Source organism: Lissotriton vulgaris, chromosome 6, assembly GCF_964263255.1.
Source record: "Lissotriton vulgaris chromosome 6, aLisVul1.2, whole genome shotgun sequence".
Lineage (NCBI taxonomy): Eukaryota > Metazoa > Chordata > Amphibia > Caudata > Salamandridae > Lissotriton > Lissotriton vulgaris.
Genome location: NC_141694.1, coordinates 599,949,777 through 599,968,877, shown reverse-complemented (window position 1 = coordinate 599,968,877; position 19,101 = coordinate 599,949,777). Strand labels below are relative to the sequence as shown.

The window sequence follows — 19,101 nt, the reverse complement described above, 5'->3', positions numbered from 1 at the left end:
CTAAGCTTTGCTGGTCATTGCTACCTACTGTAATCTATGTTACTTCTGTCGGCATGGGAGTAGTGTTTGCAAATTAGACGTATACTATAGAAAGTAAATTATAAAAAGATAAGATAATTTAGAATTTTACCATTATGTGCAACCTTTTGCTAAGGTTTGGTCATTTAGTAAATATAGCAATTACAATGATTTCTAGGGCTGCTAAGTGCAGCGTTTATAGATCGATCTTTTTACAAAAATGTTTTTTTAATTATTTTTAATACAGGTGTGGAAGTAAGAAATGCTACATTCCGAAGTTTTTGCACTGCACCTTCTCCCACTATTTCATACGAACAACTGAAGGAATTGATTGGCTCACAAAGCATTGTCTTAATTGATGTCCGTGAACCATGGGAAATTAAGGAGTATGGAAAGATTCCAAGTTCCATCAACATACCTGGTACGTAAGAATATAATGGTAAAAGGTAGAAGGTGTGCAGTTTCTATGAACATCATTTGTATTGTTTATGCCAAATGATTTTTTGTTTGTTTTCGTGGTGGGATACGTTCTGTTCCCCCACAAACGCTGGCTTGGAACTCTATTATTGGAAGCCTCCTCGTATTATTTTTGTAGGTAGGAAATCCCCTTTTCCCTTCATTCACAATATACCAAGTGGTTCTGCAGCACAAGTACATCTTCTTTCCCAACTCCTATCCTCTAAGGTAGTGGTCTTCAAACGTTTTGATGCTGGCACCCCCCCAGCAAAATATTTTAGGCATAAGGACCCTCTCTTGAAAAAAAAAAAAGGCTAGAATCTAGTACTCCTTATCATTAACAACCATAAATGTTCTCCAGAGAAACGGTCAATCTGTGGCTGCACCTCATTAGTACCAGTTTAACACCCAAATATAGCAATAAGCAACAAAAAGGTAACCAGTACAGCTTTACATAGCAGCAACACCTGTTGCTGCTTTTTAGTAATTTTTTTACCTTTTGAGTAATTAATTTTTTTGATAAATTTAGCAGATTATGCGGCAGATGATGGATTATGTGGCAAATGTGGCAAATCTATAATTATGCTAAAAGCGATGTAGCCCCACAATCACATAATTACAGTGGACCTTGGTATAATAGCTGTAATGCATGGGCTGCAACTTTATTGCACGGCATTAGAGGAAAATCATACTAGATTTCATGGGATGCTGGTAGCTTGGCATTTACAGCTGCATGTAACTGGAGGTAGCTGAACATCATTCTTTATAATTAAAACATACGTTCATTTTTCAGGTCTCTCACTGTTAGGCAGCTACATATATAATATTGGGCTGCTTTAGTGAATAATAAATACATGCACTATAATAAATTATGAAACCTCTATGCAAAAGTCTGTGTGAAACCAGAGAGACACATAATTACATTGTGGTTGGTGCAGTGGAGAATAGTGACTTGTGTATTTGCAGTGCTATGAAGCAACTGCCTGTGACAGAAAGCACTGTGAATATGTAAGTCTTTATTTTATTCTTGCATTATACACAGTATAAGATAGACCACTACAAAATTAGCAAACTGTTTTATGATAAAATGACGCTTCCAAAATATACAGGCTGCTTCCAAAACATAGGGGCTTATTTATAAGCCCCTTGCGCTGCCGGTGTGTCATTTTTTATGATGCTCTGGTTGCGCAAAGTGCAGACTCATATCTACAAGGCCACGCAAAGTCACTTTGCATGGCTTTTCAAGGCCTCCTAGATATAGCGTGAAGCAACGCAGCACAAGGTCGATGTGTTACACTGGGTAAAGAGGGTTTTCCATGGGTTTTGACACATTCCCAGATTTACAGTGAATCTGTAAACCTGCGGATGCACCAAAACTGTACGCTGCCCCAGGGGATGCGTAACAAGTAGAAATATCTTTATTTCTCCTCAATTGTTTTCAAAAGCCTCCATGGGTTGTTTATGTGCAGGAAGGCGTTCCTTCTTGCAAAAAAGACATCCTACCAATAATGAAGACACCCTGCAAGGCTGTCTGCGTTGGTGCTAGGCACCACATTGTGTGTCAGCAGAAAGGACAGGAGTGCACGGTACTTTTTAATACATTCTATTAGTGCTCTTTCGAATTGGCGTATGGCAGTGCAGCAAAAAATACTTTCCGGAACTGCCCTACACCATTTCATTGTAAATGAGGCCCATAGATTTTAATAATATTCAGGCCCTATGTAATGCAATTTTTTTACATAACTGTCGCTTCAACACATTCTCAGGGATAGTAAGCGCTATGTAAAAACGACAATCACAATCTCCCCATGCCCAACAATAAAAAAAATTATGAATGTGTCCTCATGTAATGCAACTGGTGTTATGTAAAGCGCTTTGATACCCGATTCGGGTCAAGTTTGTGCTATCTAAAACTCTATAAAATAAATAAAAATTAAAAACAAGCCCTTCACAACTCAGTTAACTCTGCACTACCACTCAAAAACGTCAAGTGATTTCATCAGTTGAATGCAACTGCACTCTCCTGAGAAATCAAAGCCAGGCAGACATCTGAACACACTTTTCTGACAGTGTGCTGCTGGCCTGAAAGAAATGCAAATGTTCACAATCAGTTAATCTGCAAATTCTTTACATTTGCAGATTAACTCATTGCACACATTTGTATTTCTTTCACAGGCCAGCAACACACTGGTAGAAAGGCGTCTTTAGCTGACTACGATGTCCCAGCACAGGAGACTCCGTCTGGGATGTTTTATTTTATCAATTGAAGAGCGCGACCCCCTTCACATGCCTCCACGGCCCCCCTGGGGGTCTCGCCCCACAGATTGAAGACCACTGCTCTAAGGTGTGCCTGACCTACCACATGACTTATTAAGACATGAGCCTAGAAGGAGCCCATAAAGATCCCATTGAACCAGTCCGGCTCCGGGATGATGCATGGTGTCACCTTGTCTGATCCAGCATTAAGGGCTGGCATGCTTCCACTGCCAGGGAACGTAATACCTCAGTTTCGGAAGCCCAATATGTTAAAAAATGCACCAAAAACATTAACAATTTTTCACATTTTTTCGGAGTTTCTTAGATACTGGTGATCACAAAAAGCTGCCTCCCCCAGCATGGACTATATTACTCATGAATGGATGTACTGCAGACGGAATATTGGAAACCACTTTCATTGTCTACTAGCGCTTGTCTCAATGTCTGTTGACCAAAGTTACAGGCAAAACTTCTAAAGGAGCTGGTGGGGCCAGGGGAGTTTACTTGCGTTAAACTGGTGACAATTGAAGATGGATGGTCTCATTCACAATTGTGTTGCGTTATTGCATTTGGATAGAGCTTCATGACCCATTTTGGGCGCCCAAGTACGCTATTGAATGTGTAGCATGCCACACCATGGGAAGTGCTTGGCTGGAAGAGTGTTATATTTGTTGTGGACCTTTGTGTGAAGTATTTTAGTGTCATGTGTGAGTGACTAGAGATGGGCTATTGACTTGTAACAAAGTGGAAAGTAGCGTGATGGGAGATGAAATGTGTGAGACATATGAAGGTTCAAAATTAAGGTGTGGCGTGGCTGGCAAGAAGATGGATAATGTGAAGTAAAGCCTGATGGCCTAAGACAGATTATCCAGATCAAAATCTAACCTTCATGAAAATGGTGATTTCAGCGGATTTGAACCTGGGAAGAAGAAACCAATAATAAAACACACCTTCTATGAATGTAGACGTCACCGGTGCTTAGAAAAGTTGGTACATAAGCAGGGCATCTTGGGCCAGAGCCAGGAGAAAATGGTGGCCGCGGGGCGGCAGACCCTAGTATAGTCTCCCAGAAGAAAAGGACAAGTTAAAGAGGCCTGGACGATGGAGCCAGCAATTGAATGGGCGTAATTCCAGTCATACTTTATAATTTGATTAAGGACTATAACATTTTCAGGACCTGTAGGGATGGACTAAACTTGAGTCCACCAACGTGGCAGCTATGCATTGAAGAGCTCTTCAGCAACCTGTCCATTTTGCTATTTAGTGAATAGTTTGAGTGGACCAATAGTGTTTCTCATTGTATAGCATATCCTACAGCATTATCAGCTGTTATGAGAACTTTATCTGGCCTGCCAGAGTGGATATTGCCAAATTTATACAGCCTGGAATGATTACAGTCAGCTGTCCATTTCGGTAGGCTGGTATTTGTGAACACGGATGTGGAGAATTTTCTGAGGCTGGACACAGTAAAGATCTATTAGAACCAGCAAAGTTTGCCTAAAAATTAGGCAGACCTATCCCAATTCCTTAACAGTCATAGAAAAACGAGTATTGTAGGAATGGCTGCTGTTGGCTGAGGTGATTGAATAGCTATATTACTGGTAAAAATGTATTACAGTCTCCTTGTTTGATAGTCGTTCCTGTGCCCACCTCCAGCTTGGCAAAAATAGGGAGAACAAAGCGGGGAGGTTTGAGATTGTGTTTTCATTGATGATCTAGGGAAGTACTTATTTGCTACTTGGTATAGGTTTCAAGGTAGATCCAGATTACTGGGATTGTCTGCTAAACTGACCAAGGAGCGACTGTCCAATGTCCGAAGAATTTGTCTGTGGACTAAACCCTTGAGCGATATTCCAACTGTGCTCCTGTAGTTTGAATGGTAGACTCCAGCCTACTGGGATTGTTTAGTGGGGTGCACCTGGACATGACTATCTAGATTGAGTATATTTTTAATCTAATTTATTTTATATGAGGCACCACATGGGTGGAGTTCCTTAACTTTCTGAAGAGTAGCTGGTGATTGAAAGTAGGGTTTCTGGTCCTAGGTCCTTTCCAGGCCTGACAGGCGCAAACATGGAAGACACCCTTATTCTGTTGCTTCGTAATTGGTTGTCCATTCTTTATACCCTAGGAAGATAGGTTGAATACAGTGGGCAAGCCAAAGGGACAGTCCACGATGTGACAAGGGGCATCACTTCATCCTCCCACGACTTCGCACTCCCAACCTAGGATTCGGAGAGGGTATGCGTTGGCAAGTACACTTGTGGCCAATTAAGGCTTGGGATTAGATGCCAGGAAGGACTACCACAAAACACTAACCTCACTCACATCAAAGAAACTGAGTTCTGCTTCTTTCCCTACTGTGGGTATTTTTTGTAATAACATTTATATAAAAAGGTACCCATTTTGGAGCCACTAACACGGATTTTCCACTTGTAAGCATTTTCAAATCTTGCTTTTGTTAAGATATCTACATAAATTAACATTTGGTACTGCCTCTGAATGTGACTTAATCTAGAAAAGGCATGTTAAAGTAAACATAGAGGTGTCTCAATTTAACTGTCAGAGAAAGGCATACGTTTTCAAGTGAAAGCCTGGGCTTTACATTTGAGGACAGAAATGCCTCTTGCTGTGAAAGGGGTACTGGAGATTTTTTTATTTCTTCTATTATGTGTCCCATACACAGAATGGGTTTTGTATACCCCAGTCCAAGTTTGCAAAGACAGTGTGGCCAAAAAGTGAACAAGAAAGAGTAATTATCCATATTCTGACTAATATCAGTAAAAACTGCACTGATGTTTTAGTTAGTGGTCATAGCTGGATTACTGTGTTTTTATTAATTTAATTTCCAAGCCAATCACAAAATCGTCCTCATTATCTGGTTTCTGTTTCTTAAAGTGCAAGGGGTAACTTGCATATACGGTTAACTTCAGTAGCTTAACCCACCCAACAGTAGAACAAAAATAAAGTAAAGACCGGTCTCTAAGCAATCCACCCTTTAGGGTCCTGTAACTGCATGCAACAGAGTGAGCAGATGCCGGTCTCCTCTCTAAGGGGCATATTATCAAGAAACGGCATTAAAATTATCGCCGCTTTAGTGGCCGGAAACTGCAGCTAAAGTGGCGATAATGGGCTTGATAATATGCCCTTGTGAATTCCCATAGAAGCCCATGTTCTGGTGTGAACCTGGCCTCTATGGGAATTCACAAGGGCATACTATCCAGATCCTTATCGCCGCTTTAGCAGCAGTTTCCTGCCACTAAAGCGGCGATAATTTTATCGCCGTCCTTGATAATATGGCCCTAAATGTCGTGCATGATGTAGATATTACACCTACCTTATCCTTCTCTCAGAAGAGCTTTCTCCTGGACCCCTGCTGCCAAGTGAAGTCATTTAAAAAGCAAAGGCTAGTCAGAAATAAGTCTATGAGAGCAATTAGCACGATATGACAATTGTGTCCTAATAATCCCACACACTTTTACATAGTCTAATTAAGGCTGCTACTGTCATGTTTTTGGGACTGCTCCTGCCGATGTGCAAGGGAGTCTTCCCTATGATCTGTTTTGTTCTTATACTTGAAAAATAGAAGGGGGGCGAGTTCTGTTTTTCGTATGGCCTAAATAATTGAATAATTACTTAATTTATTTTTGTTCACTACTGTTATTTAGACTTGCATAATAGGATAACCTCCAAATATGTGGACAAGGAATTATTTGCCTATCATTCTTGAACTATTAATGAAATCTTTGGAGTTTAGCTTGCGAGACCCATACAGCTTCCGATGACTATCTGTTAGCTGTTTCTGGATTCTCTTCAGTCCCAGTCAGCACAGTTCTTAAACTGGATTTTGTATGGTATGGTTAGTAGTGCTTGGATCCTGTAAGTCAACTCGTTATATAACTACGTACCAAACCAGTGTTGCTACTGTTCTGTAGACAGGACAGAGAGGAAATTCTGTATCATTATGGAAAGGCAATATGAAGTATAAAGTGTATATCATTTTCTTTGATCAACACCACCTGTCATGAGATGATGTCATGTTTTGGGTTGGGACTTTTAGAGAATCATTTTAATAAATGGACTTAGGTAAACTGCTCAAGCTGTGTAGTGTTTGCAAGTTTTAAAGATGTTTCTTTCATTGCAGTTGGTGAGGTAGGGGCAGCGCTCCAGATGAAGCCTGAGAAGTTTAAAGAGAAATACAACCGAAACATACCAGCCAAATCTGAAGGCCTGGTGTTCACCTGCCTGGCAGGAGTGAGGAGCCTGAAAGCTTTGGACGTTGCTGTGTCATTAGGATACATCAGGTGAGTCGGTGATTTGTATTATTGTAAGACTATGGAATACTATACATTTGGTGAACAGTTTAGTGCAATCACTTTAAAGGGCACCACAGATGCGGGGCTTCGGAAACCTAACAATTACTGCCTAAGAGTATTAATTTATGACTTCAAAACTAAATTGTCCAGTTAATGTTAATTGCATTCCACAACTGCATGTTGGGCCGCCATATGACAGAAAATAAATACACATAAACACTGGGGGTATTTGCCACTTTGCTGCTAAAGGTGAACTTTCACTGCCTTCCACCTTCGGTAAAGAGAAAGCACTTGTGTTGTGGACCTCCGTACTAGTTCAGTACAGTAATGTTAATAAAGAATTCCATGTCATCAAGGTCACCATATTCCAGTCCTGGGCTTTCATTTAGCAATCTATTCTGGGAGTTGCAGTCTTTCTTCATTCCAACTGAGCTAACATTTAATATGACATTTGTAAAAGTAATAACTGGAGCTGGATGTCTGGCAGTGTCTTTTCTGGCAAGCTTAACCTTCATGACTTGTCGAAAATTTCCTTGCATTTGTAACATTAATCCTCAGCCTCCTGGTATGAGCACGGTTCCTCCAGTGGATAAAGCACCACTCAGAAAAAGGTGTTATCTGCCTCGAGTCCCCTCTCCTCTTGCACCAAGTAGTCTGTGACTGGCTTAAAGATTTTTTAAATGCCGATGTGTGTGTACTTATGTGGCCTTTCTAAGGGACTCAATGTTGAAAAACAGCTCTCCTTTTGCTGGGTACAATATTTAGTTAAAATAGGAGGAATTCTCATCGTTTTACTAGTTCCCGATGGCAGGTCTGTTTTGCATATTTTTTTTTATTTTTTAGATTTATATCGAGTAAACATTTTGGCTTGGCATCATTTGAGGATAAGCGGATTGAAAATAGATTCTACTTATAGTCTATACGCCTCAAACCCTTCCCCATTTCAATCCTCTCAGCGTTTTAACACTACATTCAAGGGTGGCGTGGCCTAGAGTCCAACAAAGTGACATAAGTTTTCACTGCGCTGCCTCCCAACAGCCTCAAGTGAAATGAATCCTGTAGTGGACAGTGCCATCTCACGACTCTTGTTCCCCTACACTTAGAGGAAGTGGGGTGGGGCTGGACGGGATAACTTGAATTACCTGAATGTCATACAAGAGGAAGGTATAAAAAGACACAAAACGAAGCCAATCTTACAGCAGCAAGCACAAGATGGCATCCATAGTTATCGCCCAGAAGGCATCCAGCCACGAGCCTACCAGTGTGGGTTAGAAGTGACTCAGACGGTACCACAACAATGACCCCTCTCTACGGACACCTGAAGAGGTGCAGCAAAGACACCTATGCTGACTATCATCACATTGTGCCAGTTGGCCTTTCCGATGGAATCAAGCAGAGATGTAAGTAGGATGAGAAACCATGGTGAGGGAACAAAATGCCTTTCCCTTGTGCCGTTGGAACTGGAAGAGGAGGGTGTGAAATCAACATGGCTGTCCAGCAACCCAGAGGAAAACCAGAGCTGTGCTGGTAGGAGCCAAGGACCGAAGAAGCCTAGCTGATACGTGAGGAATCCCGAGACTTTGGCCCACTAGCAGTAAAGCAGCTCAGGAGATGAGTGTGGTGTGACCCTGCACTGAGAAGGGGCAATCGAGTCCTGATGAGTGACCATTGCCATTGACTGTGGCCCTAGTCAATGAACATAGCTGAGAATACTCACTCCTGGAGTGGAGTGAGCCCCCCCACCCCACCACCACCCACCTGCTGCTGGTGAGGTGTGAGTGCTGATAATCTGGATGACATGGGATGAACTACGCGAGCAAGTGGTGACTGAGTTAAACCTCCCCTTCTCTTGCAAAGGAAATTAAATCCAAGTTCTCGTCACCAAAGGCCCATGCTGGATATTCAAAGGAACTCCTCAACACCCACACCAAATCATTGAAAAGTAAGAGAAACCTCATAGTTCCACACTGGAGCACACCTCACCAGGCTATAACATCTTGGAACGTAAGGTAGGCACAGTGGTAATCGATTAAGGGCAAACAAAAATATCTGTTTACATAAAAAGAGCTCATGCAACACTGATTACTCTTGAACCAGCAGCAGAGGATCTCAAAAAAGGTGTGAATTTCACATAATAGGTCAGCTACCTAGAATATAGGGCTGAGGAGTTAGCGGGCAGCACTAGAAGAAATAACACCTGGCTGGGATTCCTGAATAAGTGGAAGGCTCAAACATGGTGATCTTCTTGGAGAAATGGTTAGTCCAGAGAGCAGTGCCTGAAAAACTGTCCATATTCTTTGCAATGGGAAGAGTATATGGAGTACTAGAGAAACCGTTCTTGCCCAGAGTGCCTCCTAGTGCACTTGTGGCACAGCTGTGAAGGTTCTGGGACGTCAACCTGATTTTGCAAAAGGTGATAAAGGAGATTCATGATGAGATTGAAAATAGGGAAAGTGATCTCCCCAAATTTCCTGGCTGAGAGCTACCTTTATCCTGGTAAAATGGAAGCTCAGGGAATTGCATGTGAGACATTCCCCCTGATTCTGGCTAAATTGAAACAGGTGGTGGACAATGTCACACAGTTTTTCACAGACCTGCAAGACGGGTGGCATTCTATATATGTGATGTGGTTGGGAAAGCACCCTCTCGAGAGACCAAAAAGGCCCCGGTAAAAGAGAGCATACTCCAAATGATCAATATGTCAACATTTGCGCCCTCAGCAGGAGAGGGCATAAGAATTAGCTGCTGAGTTGAGCCTCTGTGACAAGAATGCACGCAAGATTCCATGGACACAACTGGGGACATTTTAACCTCCAAACTGCACCAGGGCTTCCCTTCAGAGGGCGAAAATGTTATCCCTGTCATGACACCTAGATCTGTAGATGAGTTAATATAGCCAGTAAGGCTAGGAATAGACATCCCCTGTCTAGATAGTACTACAGTGATGATAATCTTTCCATTTAGGAACTATGAACTACTGACTAGTCTAATTTGTATTGAATGGGGCTAGTGAGAGGTCAGTTGGGTCATGAGAATGAGAGATCTTTAGGTTCGCCCTCATTTCACATCAGTTCCAGATAGTGCATACTGGCGTTTCCAAATAAACTATTATACATTTGTTTATAGAACGAGGGCTTCGGCGTATTCCTACCTCATGGACTCTTAAGATTACTGAATCTACTGTCCGCGATGCAATACACGTGGGTTATTTAATTGGCAGTTGCCGTCAGGATGGGCCTCATTAATCTACTATAGATACTGGTTCTCTTTGCTTTCACAGCGTCTTAATAACCATTTTTAGTATGGACTGCTTTTGATCTCCTACTACGGACTGATTGAGTGACAACTACAGCTGTAACAACAAATGTCGATTTGATGGGACTCGCTTCTCATTCTCCAACGCAGTCTGGTGCATTCTCCCTTGTGACAGCGGCACCCTTAAACCAGGAGATTACAGAAACTTATGAGCAGTCCGGAAACAGTGTCTGGTACATTGCGGCACAACGAGCGCTGGCACCTTTTAAACAAATACACAGTGACTAGGGATTGGCTTACTGTAACATTTTCGCCCTGAGGAAGCTCTCCGCATGGGAGCGAAACCCGTTGGCTGATGAATGAAATGGAATGCTCTTAAAGTGAATTGATTTCTAATAAATAAGTGACTTTTTTCATCTACTTTGGCTTACTGAACTTTGTGAGCTGCGCACCCCCATTTCTTTTAAGGCGGTTGCCTTTCAGTTCTGGAGAGGGATTTGGATAGACATGAGCTGATAATTGATGGTATGCAAAATGTTGTCATGCAATAAGCACACTCCACACCGAGGTTCTCCAACCCAGTGGCTATCTTCAGTGGACAGATTCCGACACCTTAGATGGAAAACCCACACTTATGAGCATACTGTAGACCTTTACTTTTCTAACTTGGAATTTTAGCAGGATGAATAGCATTATAAACAGTACAAAGTTCAAACGTGTTCAAAGGAGGGGGCACATATTGCACATCTACAAGAAACACACTTAACACTGAAGGAGAGGATGATGTACAAAAATGCTGGAAAAGGCAGTTCTACTTTTCAAGCTTCTCAGCTTTTGGCCAGGGACTCCTTACATATGTTCGCTCAGGAGTACTGTTCCATGTAAACAAATTGATTGTGGACAAGGAGAGATGTGATGTGGAAATCTGGATGGAAGGGATGTGCTGAAGGTGATTATTTATGCCCGTAACTTTGATCAAGTGGTCTTCCTGGAAGAAATGTCTACTCTACTGGTGGAGCTCACATAATATCCTTCGGTGATGGGAGTGATTTCAACCATGCCTCCCCACTGATAGAGGCTTACATTAGTTGCTAGTAATGATCCCCACCTTGAAGCTGCATGTCATTGCATTGGAAGACCAGGGGTTTGTACTGATATAGAACATTACTTTTGAGAGAAACCAGTTTTCTCTATTTTGATTGAATGGGGCGTCTTCAAGGAGTTTCTACCTGGGCACTGCATCAAAACAAGTCTGAGTCAGACTTAAAATGTGCTGACCACTTGGCAAAAAAGGGTCAGTTTTGAGTGGAAAAATGTGATGTATTCATGTTGTGTTTTGGGCCATTTCCTGTCACAGGCAATAGGCCTACCCATGCAAGTGAGGTACCATTTTTATTGGGAGACTCTGGTTAACAATAGGTAGAAGGAAGTTTGTTTCTTCCCACAGATTCCAGAACTTTTCACACAAGTGAGGTACCATTTTTATTAGCAGACATGTGCAAGCATGGAATAGTAAAAGATTTATTATTACCAATCGGATTTTGCTGCATTTGTGCCTTCCAAATTTAAACCAGTGTGTGAGAAAAGACATTTTGAAAAATACCCTCTAAATCATATGCTAGTACTTGTACCCACAAATTCAGAAATGTACAAATAACCAGGGCTCCTTAACTCTACACCTGGTGCCCATTTCAGAAATTCATAGGTTTCCTTGATACCCATTTTTCACTCTAGCAGTTAAGGGACTAAAAAGGCTCAATTTTGGCTTTAAAGGGCCAAACCCTGGGTTCCTTTACAACCCCAATATGTGGAAAAAGAATATGCAGATCTAGCCTAGATATGTTTTGTGGAAAAAATGTTGTAGAGCCTTAAGTGTGGACTGCCCCAATTATATGAAAAAGGGCTGTGCTGTGGTAGGGGCAAGTTGGAGAAGCTTCAGCACTTGAAGAGGAAGATAGTAAACCAAATGCAGAATTACAGAGATGACTGTTATCATTCAAATTGGAAGCTGGTTGTACTGTGTGCAGATGCTCACAAATACCAACTTTTTACTCTAAGCTGGGAGGAAAACCATCAACAAAGGTTCTGTAGATGATCAGTCTGTGCACATTATAGTAGGTGTTTAAGGGAAATCACATTTACGATGCGGTCATTACCACCAAATAACTTTACCATGCATCCATTACCACACATATGCCTTTCCTACATGTCTCTACTGTACAAAGTTTTACCAGGCATACTTCTACAATGGGTAAAATATTTTAAAGGTTTAGGGTGGGTAAAGGTATTTGGGTGGCAAGGGTATTTTTAGGGTTTAGGGCAGGCTTCTCCAGCTACCTGTAAATAGCTCTTCTGTGTGCAGCCGAGCCTCCTAAATTAGAAGCGCTTGCTCCGTTATATTGATATATGTATACCAAAACCGGAAAACTTGCATTCAGGATGGAAATATGTGTCATTTAAGGATTTATAAACTGACATTTGGAGACACTGGTTGTATTGCCAAAATACATTTCTATCTGATATTTGAGTAATAAATTGTGTGGCATTGGTGAAACTTAGTACTCACATTATTATTTTGGTGCCAGGGGCATTGCAGCTATGAGTGTCATGTAGTGACCATGTAGAGGCATTTTCCAATTGGCAAAGCTTTTGTTCTTACATTGAAATTACATTCCAGCCAACCTGAGAAGGGAGGAAGTTTGCAGGCACTTTCAGTGACTGGCCAAAAAAGGGCATATTTGGATTTTTTTTAGTATAACATTTCTGTATTCGATTTTTATGTAACTTGACAAAAGACAAATTAGTAGTTGATACATTGAAATATTGTCATGCGAAATAGTTTGAGACAGGAAAAAGAAAATATTGCATGAAGCAGCACACATGAACGTGACAAAATGGAATTTCAGGATTGTTTATGTGCAGGAAGGGCACAATATTGCAAGGCGGGGCTGCGTCAGCGTTAAGTCTTGGCGCCATCGCAGGGGGAAACGCAAGGCTGCACTACATTCTTATAAATATGGTGCAGCCTTGCGTTTCAGTAGTGGCGGAGAGAGGAGTTAAGCCAGGAAGACTAACTCCACCCTCCGCCACTTACTTGTACATATGCCCCACAGTCTGGTGTTTTTAAGATTGGTTATGCAATCCCTACTGGTGTGAAGTAGATATTTAATAAGCGCAAGTTGGTGGGAAATCCAGTAATGTATTTGGGGTAAACGCAAGCCACCATATATAGTCGCTGTGTCTAATTTTGACATACATGGGCTTAAAGTGCCTTTATTTTTTTGTTTAGTACCCGTAGTAATTCATTTGGAACTCTTAATTGTTCCATGGGGAATATGTAATTAATTCAAGGGACTACATCTGCGTAAATGATTTGCACATTACCTTATAGTGAGAATTACATTTTATTCCACATGCCAAGAGTCAAAATCCGCTTTTCAATGAGGGGGTTTCATCATATATTTAACCACATTTTCCAAGCCCTTTTTGTGGTACAGCCCTAGCTTTTAGAGGGGAGTGGGTGGGATAGTGTTAGCATAATAACAATATATAATAATATTTTTGTTCTCCTGCTAGTGTAATTATGCTTCGAATTGGGTTGTTCTTTCTAATATCTATGTCAAACAATTCTAATGTTAATAACACTAGCGGGGACAAGAAGCACCCCTGGCTCGGGCCCTGCGTATTGGGATTTTGATGTTGGAGGCCTGGTGCTTCAGGTGGAGTTAAACAGTTATTGAGCAGTGGGCTATCCATGCAGCCAACTGGTTCTAGGCAGCGATAGCTCCATGGCAGATCTCAGGACCCAATGCGATGGGAACTTTTTAAAATTAAAACCGTGTTTTATTGATAAACTCCAATAAAAACAAACACAGTAGTAAACTCCCCAGGGTAAGGTTCACAGCAGTAGGTAATGATTATGCAATACATTAACTAGCTAGTTTTCACTGACACGTTTGTACCCTCTGATAGTAGGAGGCGCAGGAGCAGCCTCATAATCCGGCAGAGTACTGCTAATAGAGAATGTAAAAGCAATGAATGTAGGCACCCAGCAGATTGGAAACTTTAGGGGGCAAAGAGGGGGGGGGCACGAAGCCTGTTAGGGGTAGGCTGTGTATTGGGTTGTCTTGCATGCAGTGTGATTGGACCTTTAACGGGAAATTGCAGGAGGATGCCTCACAGACTGGGAAATTTAAATTGTCTTAACTATTATGATACAGGGAACCTATATCTTGTGCACTGTGCAATAGGTAATTGCCATTCGTACAGCTTGCTTTCTTTTTGCCTACCACACATAAGGACAACAATAGATATCAGTTTTGGGAGGCCGTAGAGCATATACCAACATGGCATGTAGGTACCTCTGAGATGCAAGTAATACAGCCTGTCTGCCTGCACAGATTTGTTATCTGGGCCGGACTGGCCATAGCGGGCACCAGGCCGGCTGAGCAGTTAGCCAGGGATGGTTTCTTTTCCCAGTCCGGCCCTGTTTGTCATCACCATCCGTTTCCCATCAGCCTGTGGAATGTCTGAAAAAAATGACGCGTGAGCGGTTCGGACGGTCCACGGCCGCCCTCCGCACACGCCCACTGTGACGTCGGATGGCCGTCCGACACATCGAAGAGGTTAAAAGGACCAAAGTCACCCTGGTCTTCGGGTTGTGGGACACTTTGGGTATACTCCTGGTACAGCAGAGTCTAGTTAGAGATGGGGGAACAACAAAAAAATACATGTGAAATATCTCCGCGGCCCTGAGGTACAAGCCAGATTTTGATCCTAACTAACAGGTATTATTTCGACTTGCGATAATTGTTCACTCCATGTTCTCTATACACAAGAAAGCAGCCCAGGGGTTCCGGTTTCGCATGTTTTTTAACCACACTGATAGGTTTGGTTTGTTTCACTGGGGAGAAAAAAATGTGCCATATCTCTAAACAACAGATGTAAACTGTGCCATATGAAGAGACATGCACACCCTTTCGAGCACTCTTCTGCTACCTTGTCCTCCTCTGGTCCATGCACTTGTTCCGTAAATGTAATCGTTTCACCACTGCTAAGAGTAAACGGATGCAATAAACAGTGTGTCACTGACTTCATTGTGCTTTCTTTCAGAGCTCAGCACTACCTGGGTGGCTTTGATGACTTTGTTCGACATGAACCTCCTGTGAAACAATGACCGTCCGTCGACTTGAATCGTGTTGTCCCAACTTTGTGAATCTTTATTTTCATTTACAGGGTGAATTTTTTAGTTTTACGAAACAGGAATTAAAACGTGCGTTTGATCAAAGCTGCTATAATGCCGAACACTTTCGAGTAAGTTGACAAATCACCGCCTTGATCTGGTAATTAACCTACTGCCCTGTGCCTTATGTAGTGAAGTTTGATCTGGTCTCCTGTGCACTGAAATGATCTTTGGTTACTCAAGGACACCTAACTTTTGTAATCATGTGGTGACATTTTAAATTGCCAAAGATAAGGACATTTACCTTTTTAAAAAGAAAAAAAAATACACGTAACCTCTTCACATAGAGTTGCTCACTTAAAATACTTGGAAAATTGTGAATAGTTAACTTTGCTTGAGGGTGGTAAAAGGCACACAGCTTTGAAGGCTATTTTACTTGAACTTTTTTTAGCACCGTAAAGAATACCAAAAAAACTTGAAGTTTATACCACGTTGATAAGATAGTGAGTGAAAGTAATTTGTGTGTTTGTACCTTGAAGATGCAAATGTTGGTACCTGGGTCTTCTAGCAAGGACCACTGCCTGCAGGATGCACATCTAAAACTGCGCCTGCACAAAAACCATGGTACATTCTTCCTCCTGTTCTACACAGCTCCCGCTGGCTCATTGTGCAGGATGACTTGCATTAAAGTGGCTTACTTTGCTTAAAGGCTTCTTTCATTGATTACCGATCAGGTTGTTTTGTCATACTCTTACTATTCCTCAGCTTATTGCTTCTTGGAAGCATTAATAATGGCCTGATATAAAATGGGTGGTGGTTGGCAGGTTTCTGCTTAAGTACCCAAGGGTTGCACATACCACCATTGGTTCTATGTATGAAAATCATGAACTATTCGCAAAACCTTGAAAAACGAACCTAAGTGGCTTTCCTGCTTCAGAAATGAAGAGAGACCGTCTGGTGGTACTAGATTCCCTTGGAGTAATCTGCACACACCCACACTCACCTTTTCTTCCCAGAGGATCTTCAAGCAGTCTTTCTTCTTTAAGCACCATCAGTGAATGCATTTGGGGTTGGGCAGGAATTCTCTAGGTAAAACTATACTCCCTGACTTATGTTCCTTAAGGTTTACTACACAGATTGCATTTGGAGAACAATTTGTTAATGTGCAGTACATGCGATTTATTTTAAGTAGTAAAAAAGGGCATTGTTTCTGACAATAAATGAGCAACTTCAAGCAGCAGGAGCATCAAAGGCTGAATAGAATTGTAATTATTTTACAAGATGTGTTCCTTTTCCACTACAGACAGTATCATAGGAAAGCTATGTGCCATTGTAATCGTAGGAAACTCAAATACTCACGATTGAGTTTTTGACAGTACCATGTAATAAATGTGTATGTTTCAAGACCGGGTCCCGCTAAAAGTATACATGAATTTATTGTCCTAAAATGTATGGTTTCTTTCTAAATAAATTACACAAATATCTGTAATGTGCATATATATGTATATATATATATATATATTTTCCACTTCTGCCAAGGTACGTGCATACTTCATAATATAATTTACAAAAATGCATTAGACTGAGCAAACATGAAACCGTATATTCAGAGTCATGAATGACCCAAGTGCAGAGATTTCAAATATATACACATTTTCATCTCGTACGTGATTGCCACAGTCACAGTGTGCCCCGAAGTTGACAAAAAATGTTATTCACCAAAAAAAGCCATATCTGTGACTGCAGCCAAACAGAGAAACCTCTATAATTCCATAATTCTGCACAGCCAAGCATATTTTTTTTGATTTATTGCAGATCTGCAGTCCTGAGTGACAGCAGGGAAATCTAATAACTGCATCAGAACAAGCTGCGACTTCCACCTACAGAAAGTTTCAACCTTGGACTTCTCACAGTGGGGATTGTGTAGCAAACGTCTCATAAGAAATCAGGCAATAAGTGGTAGTAAGGAATGCTCTCTTCTTGAACAGGATGTTCCCACTCTGCCCAGTGGTGTAACGCGAAAATGGTCGTCCCGCCCTGCACAATTGGATGAGAAGTGCTGGAGTATCCTGTATTTTACAGATTCCATTGGCCTTCAGTTTATTAGCGCCCTCTGGGATCTGCATTACACCCCTAGCTCATTCGCCTTTGTTTTTTTGCACTTTGTAAGCCCTAGAATGTGTTGTATGCAGTGTCAGCTGCTACTTAACAGGGCGGCAGGGGGAGATGAAGAAAAAGAAAATCACTTACCTGCAGGCCGGCTGCCACCTCTCCTCCATCCTTCTTCTGGCGCTGAAGCAAAAAGCACTTAGGCTCCCAACTCCCCTAGCCAATCACAACGCTGCTGTCACCAGCATGACAGCAGCGTCGTGATTGGACTGATCGCCATGGTTCATCGCTCAGACAGGGACTGGGAGCCTGTACATGTTCTCCACGCAGGCTGTGCAATACAGCCGGGTGGAGAACATGCTAAGAGCACTTCATGTGTCTAGATTGGCCGGGACTGCAGCATGCTGCCTAATTGCGCCTTGTGAACTTGCTCTGTGTTACCTTTCTGCATGTTATCTACCTGTCGCACATATCTTTGCTGTTTTGAGAGCTTCTGTGCATTGCCTACAATAATTGCTGGCACACAGGAAAAAGTAGATGTTTTGGGGCTTGGGCAACGGGGGAGATTTCGGCCAGGGGAGCCAATAAGTGCACAAGCAGGGCAACTCACCCTTTCAGGCTTCTGTGCGGGGGATTAGTGGTCACCATGGAGAAGGCAAAGGCTAAATTGCAGGGATCCCGCTTGGTTCACCCAGATTGACAGCAGGAGTTGTATGATCCTGAGATACCACCTGATCCCGCCCCACTCACCCTGCAGTGCACTCTGTACAAGATACTACAGGCCATTGAAGCTTCAGTGTCCACCCTTCAACAGGAAATAGGGAAGGTATCAGCTAAACTATGCCTGCTTCGTGCTGACCATCAGAAGTTGACAGCTAGAGTGAAAGATAACAAAACTGCCATCGAAGACCTGTATTCCTCATGCCATACCAATGAAAATGCAAATTTCTCATCTTACGCATAGAGTACAGCAACTGGAATATCAAGCAGAAGATGAGGAGGGGCGCAGTTGGCGGAATAATGTACAAATAATAGGCCTTCCTGAGGGAACTGAAGGGTATGACATGGTAGCAGACTTGGAGCCCTGGCTAAAGTCGGTGGTGGCCCCGGCTGGGCTCACACTCTTTTTCACCCTGGAAAGAGTGCACCAAGTGCCAGCCTGATCGTTGGTCCGCGTAGACCTATAATTGCAAAGCAGTTGCATTATAGAGACAGAGATACGCTATTGCGGCTGCCCTTTCCAAGTGGGGAATGATCAGGTCACGTTGTTCCCAGACTTTACTGCAGCAGTAGTGCAAGCCAAATAAGCCTCCTTAGAATTGAAGCGGATACTCTATGAGAAAGGGATTCCGTACTCTCTCATATTCCTTGCTAAGCTGAAAATAATACTGGGTGGTCACTCAGACTTCAGTCCAAAACCGGATGAGGCTTGGTCCTGGTTGGCAACGCACTGCTTGGGTTCTGTTAAAATAAAACACGTTCCTGAAGGTGAGGGGGCCCCCCCTTACA

At 42.2% G+C, this 19,101-nt stretch overlaps 1 protein-coding gene across 1 annotated transcript in view; it reads left to right on the top strand.

The window, feature by feature from the left end:
• LOC147707769 (thiosulfate sulfurtransferase/rhodanese-like domain-containing protein 3) overlaps positions 1-16,967 on the top strand; it is a 38,924-nt gene extending 21,957 nt beyond the window's left edge. Inside the window, exons 2-4 of the mRNA XM_086926621.1 lie at positions 266-439; positions 6,875-7,034; positions 15,414-16,967. Of these exons, the coding sequence (XP_086782747.1) occupies positions 266-439; positions 6,875-7,034; positions 15,414-15,477 (398 nt within the window). The 3' untranslated portion in view covers positions 15,478-16,967. The remainder of the gene's footprint in view (positions 1-265; positions 440-6,874; positions 7,035-15,413) is intronic.
• Positions 16,968-19,101: the final 2,134 nt, after the last annotated feature.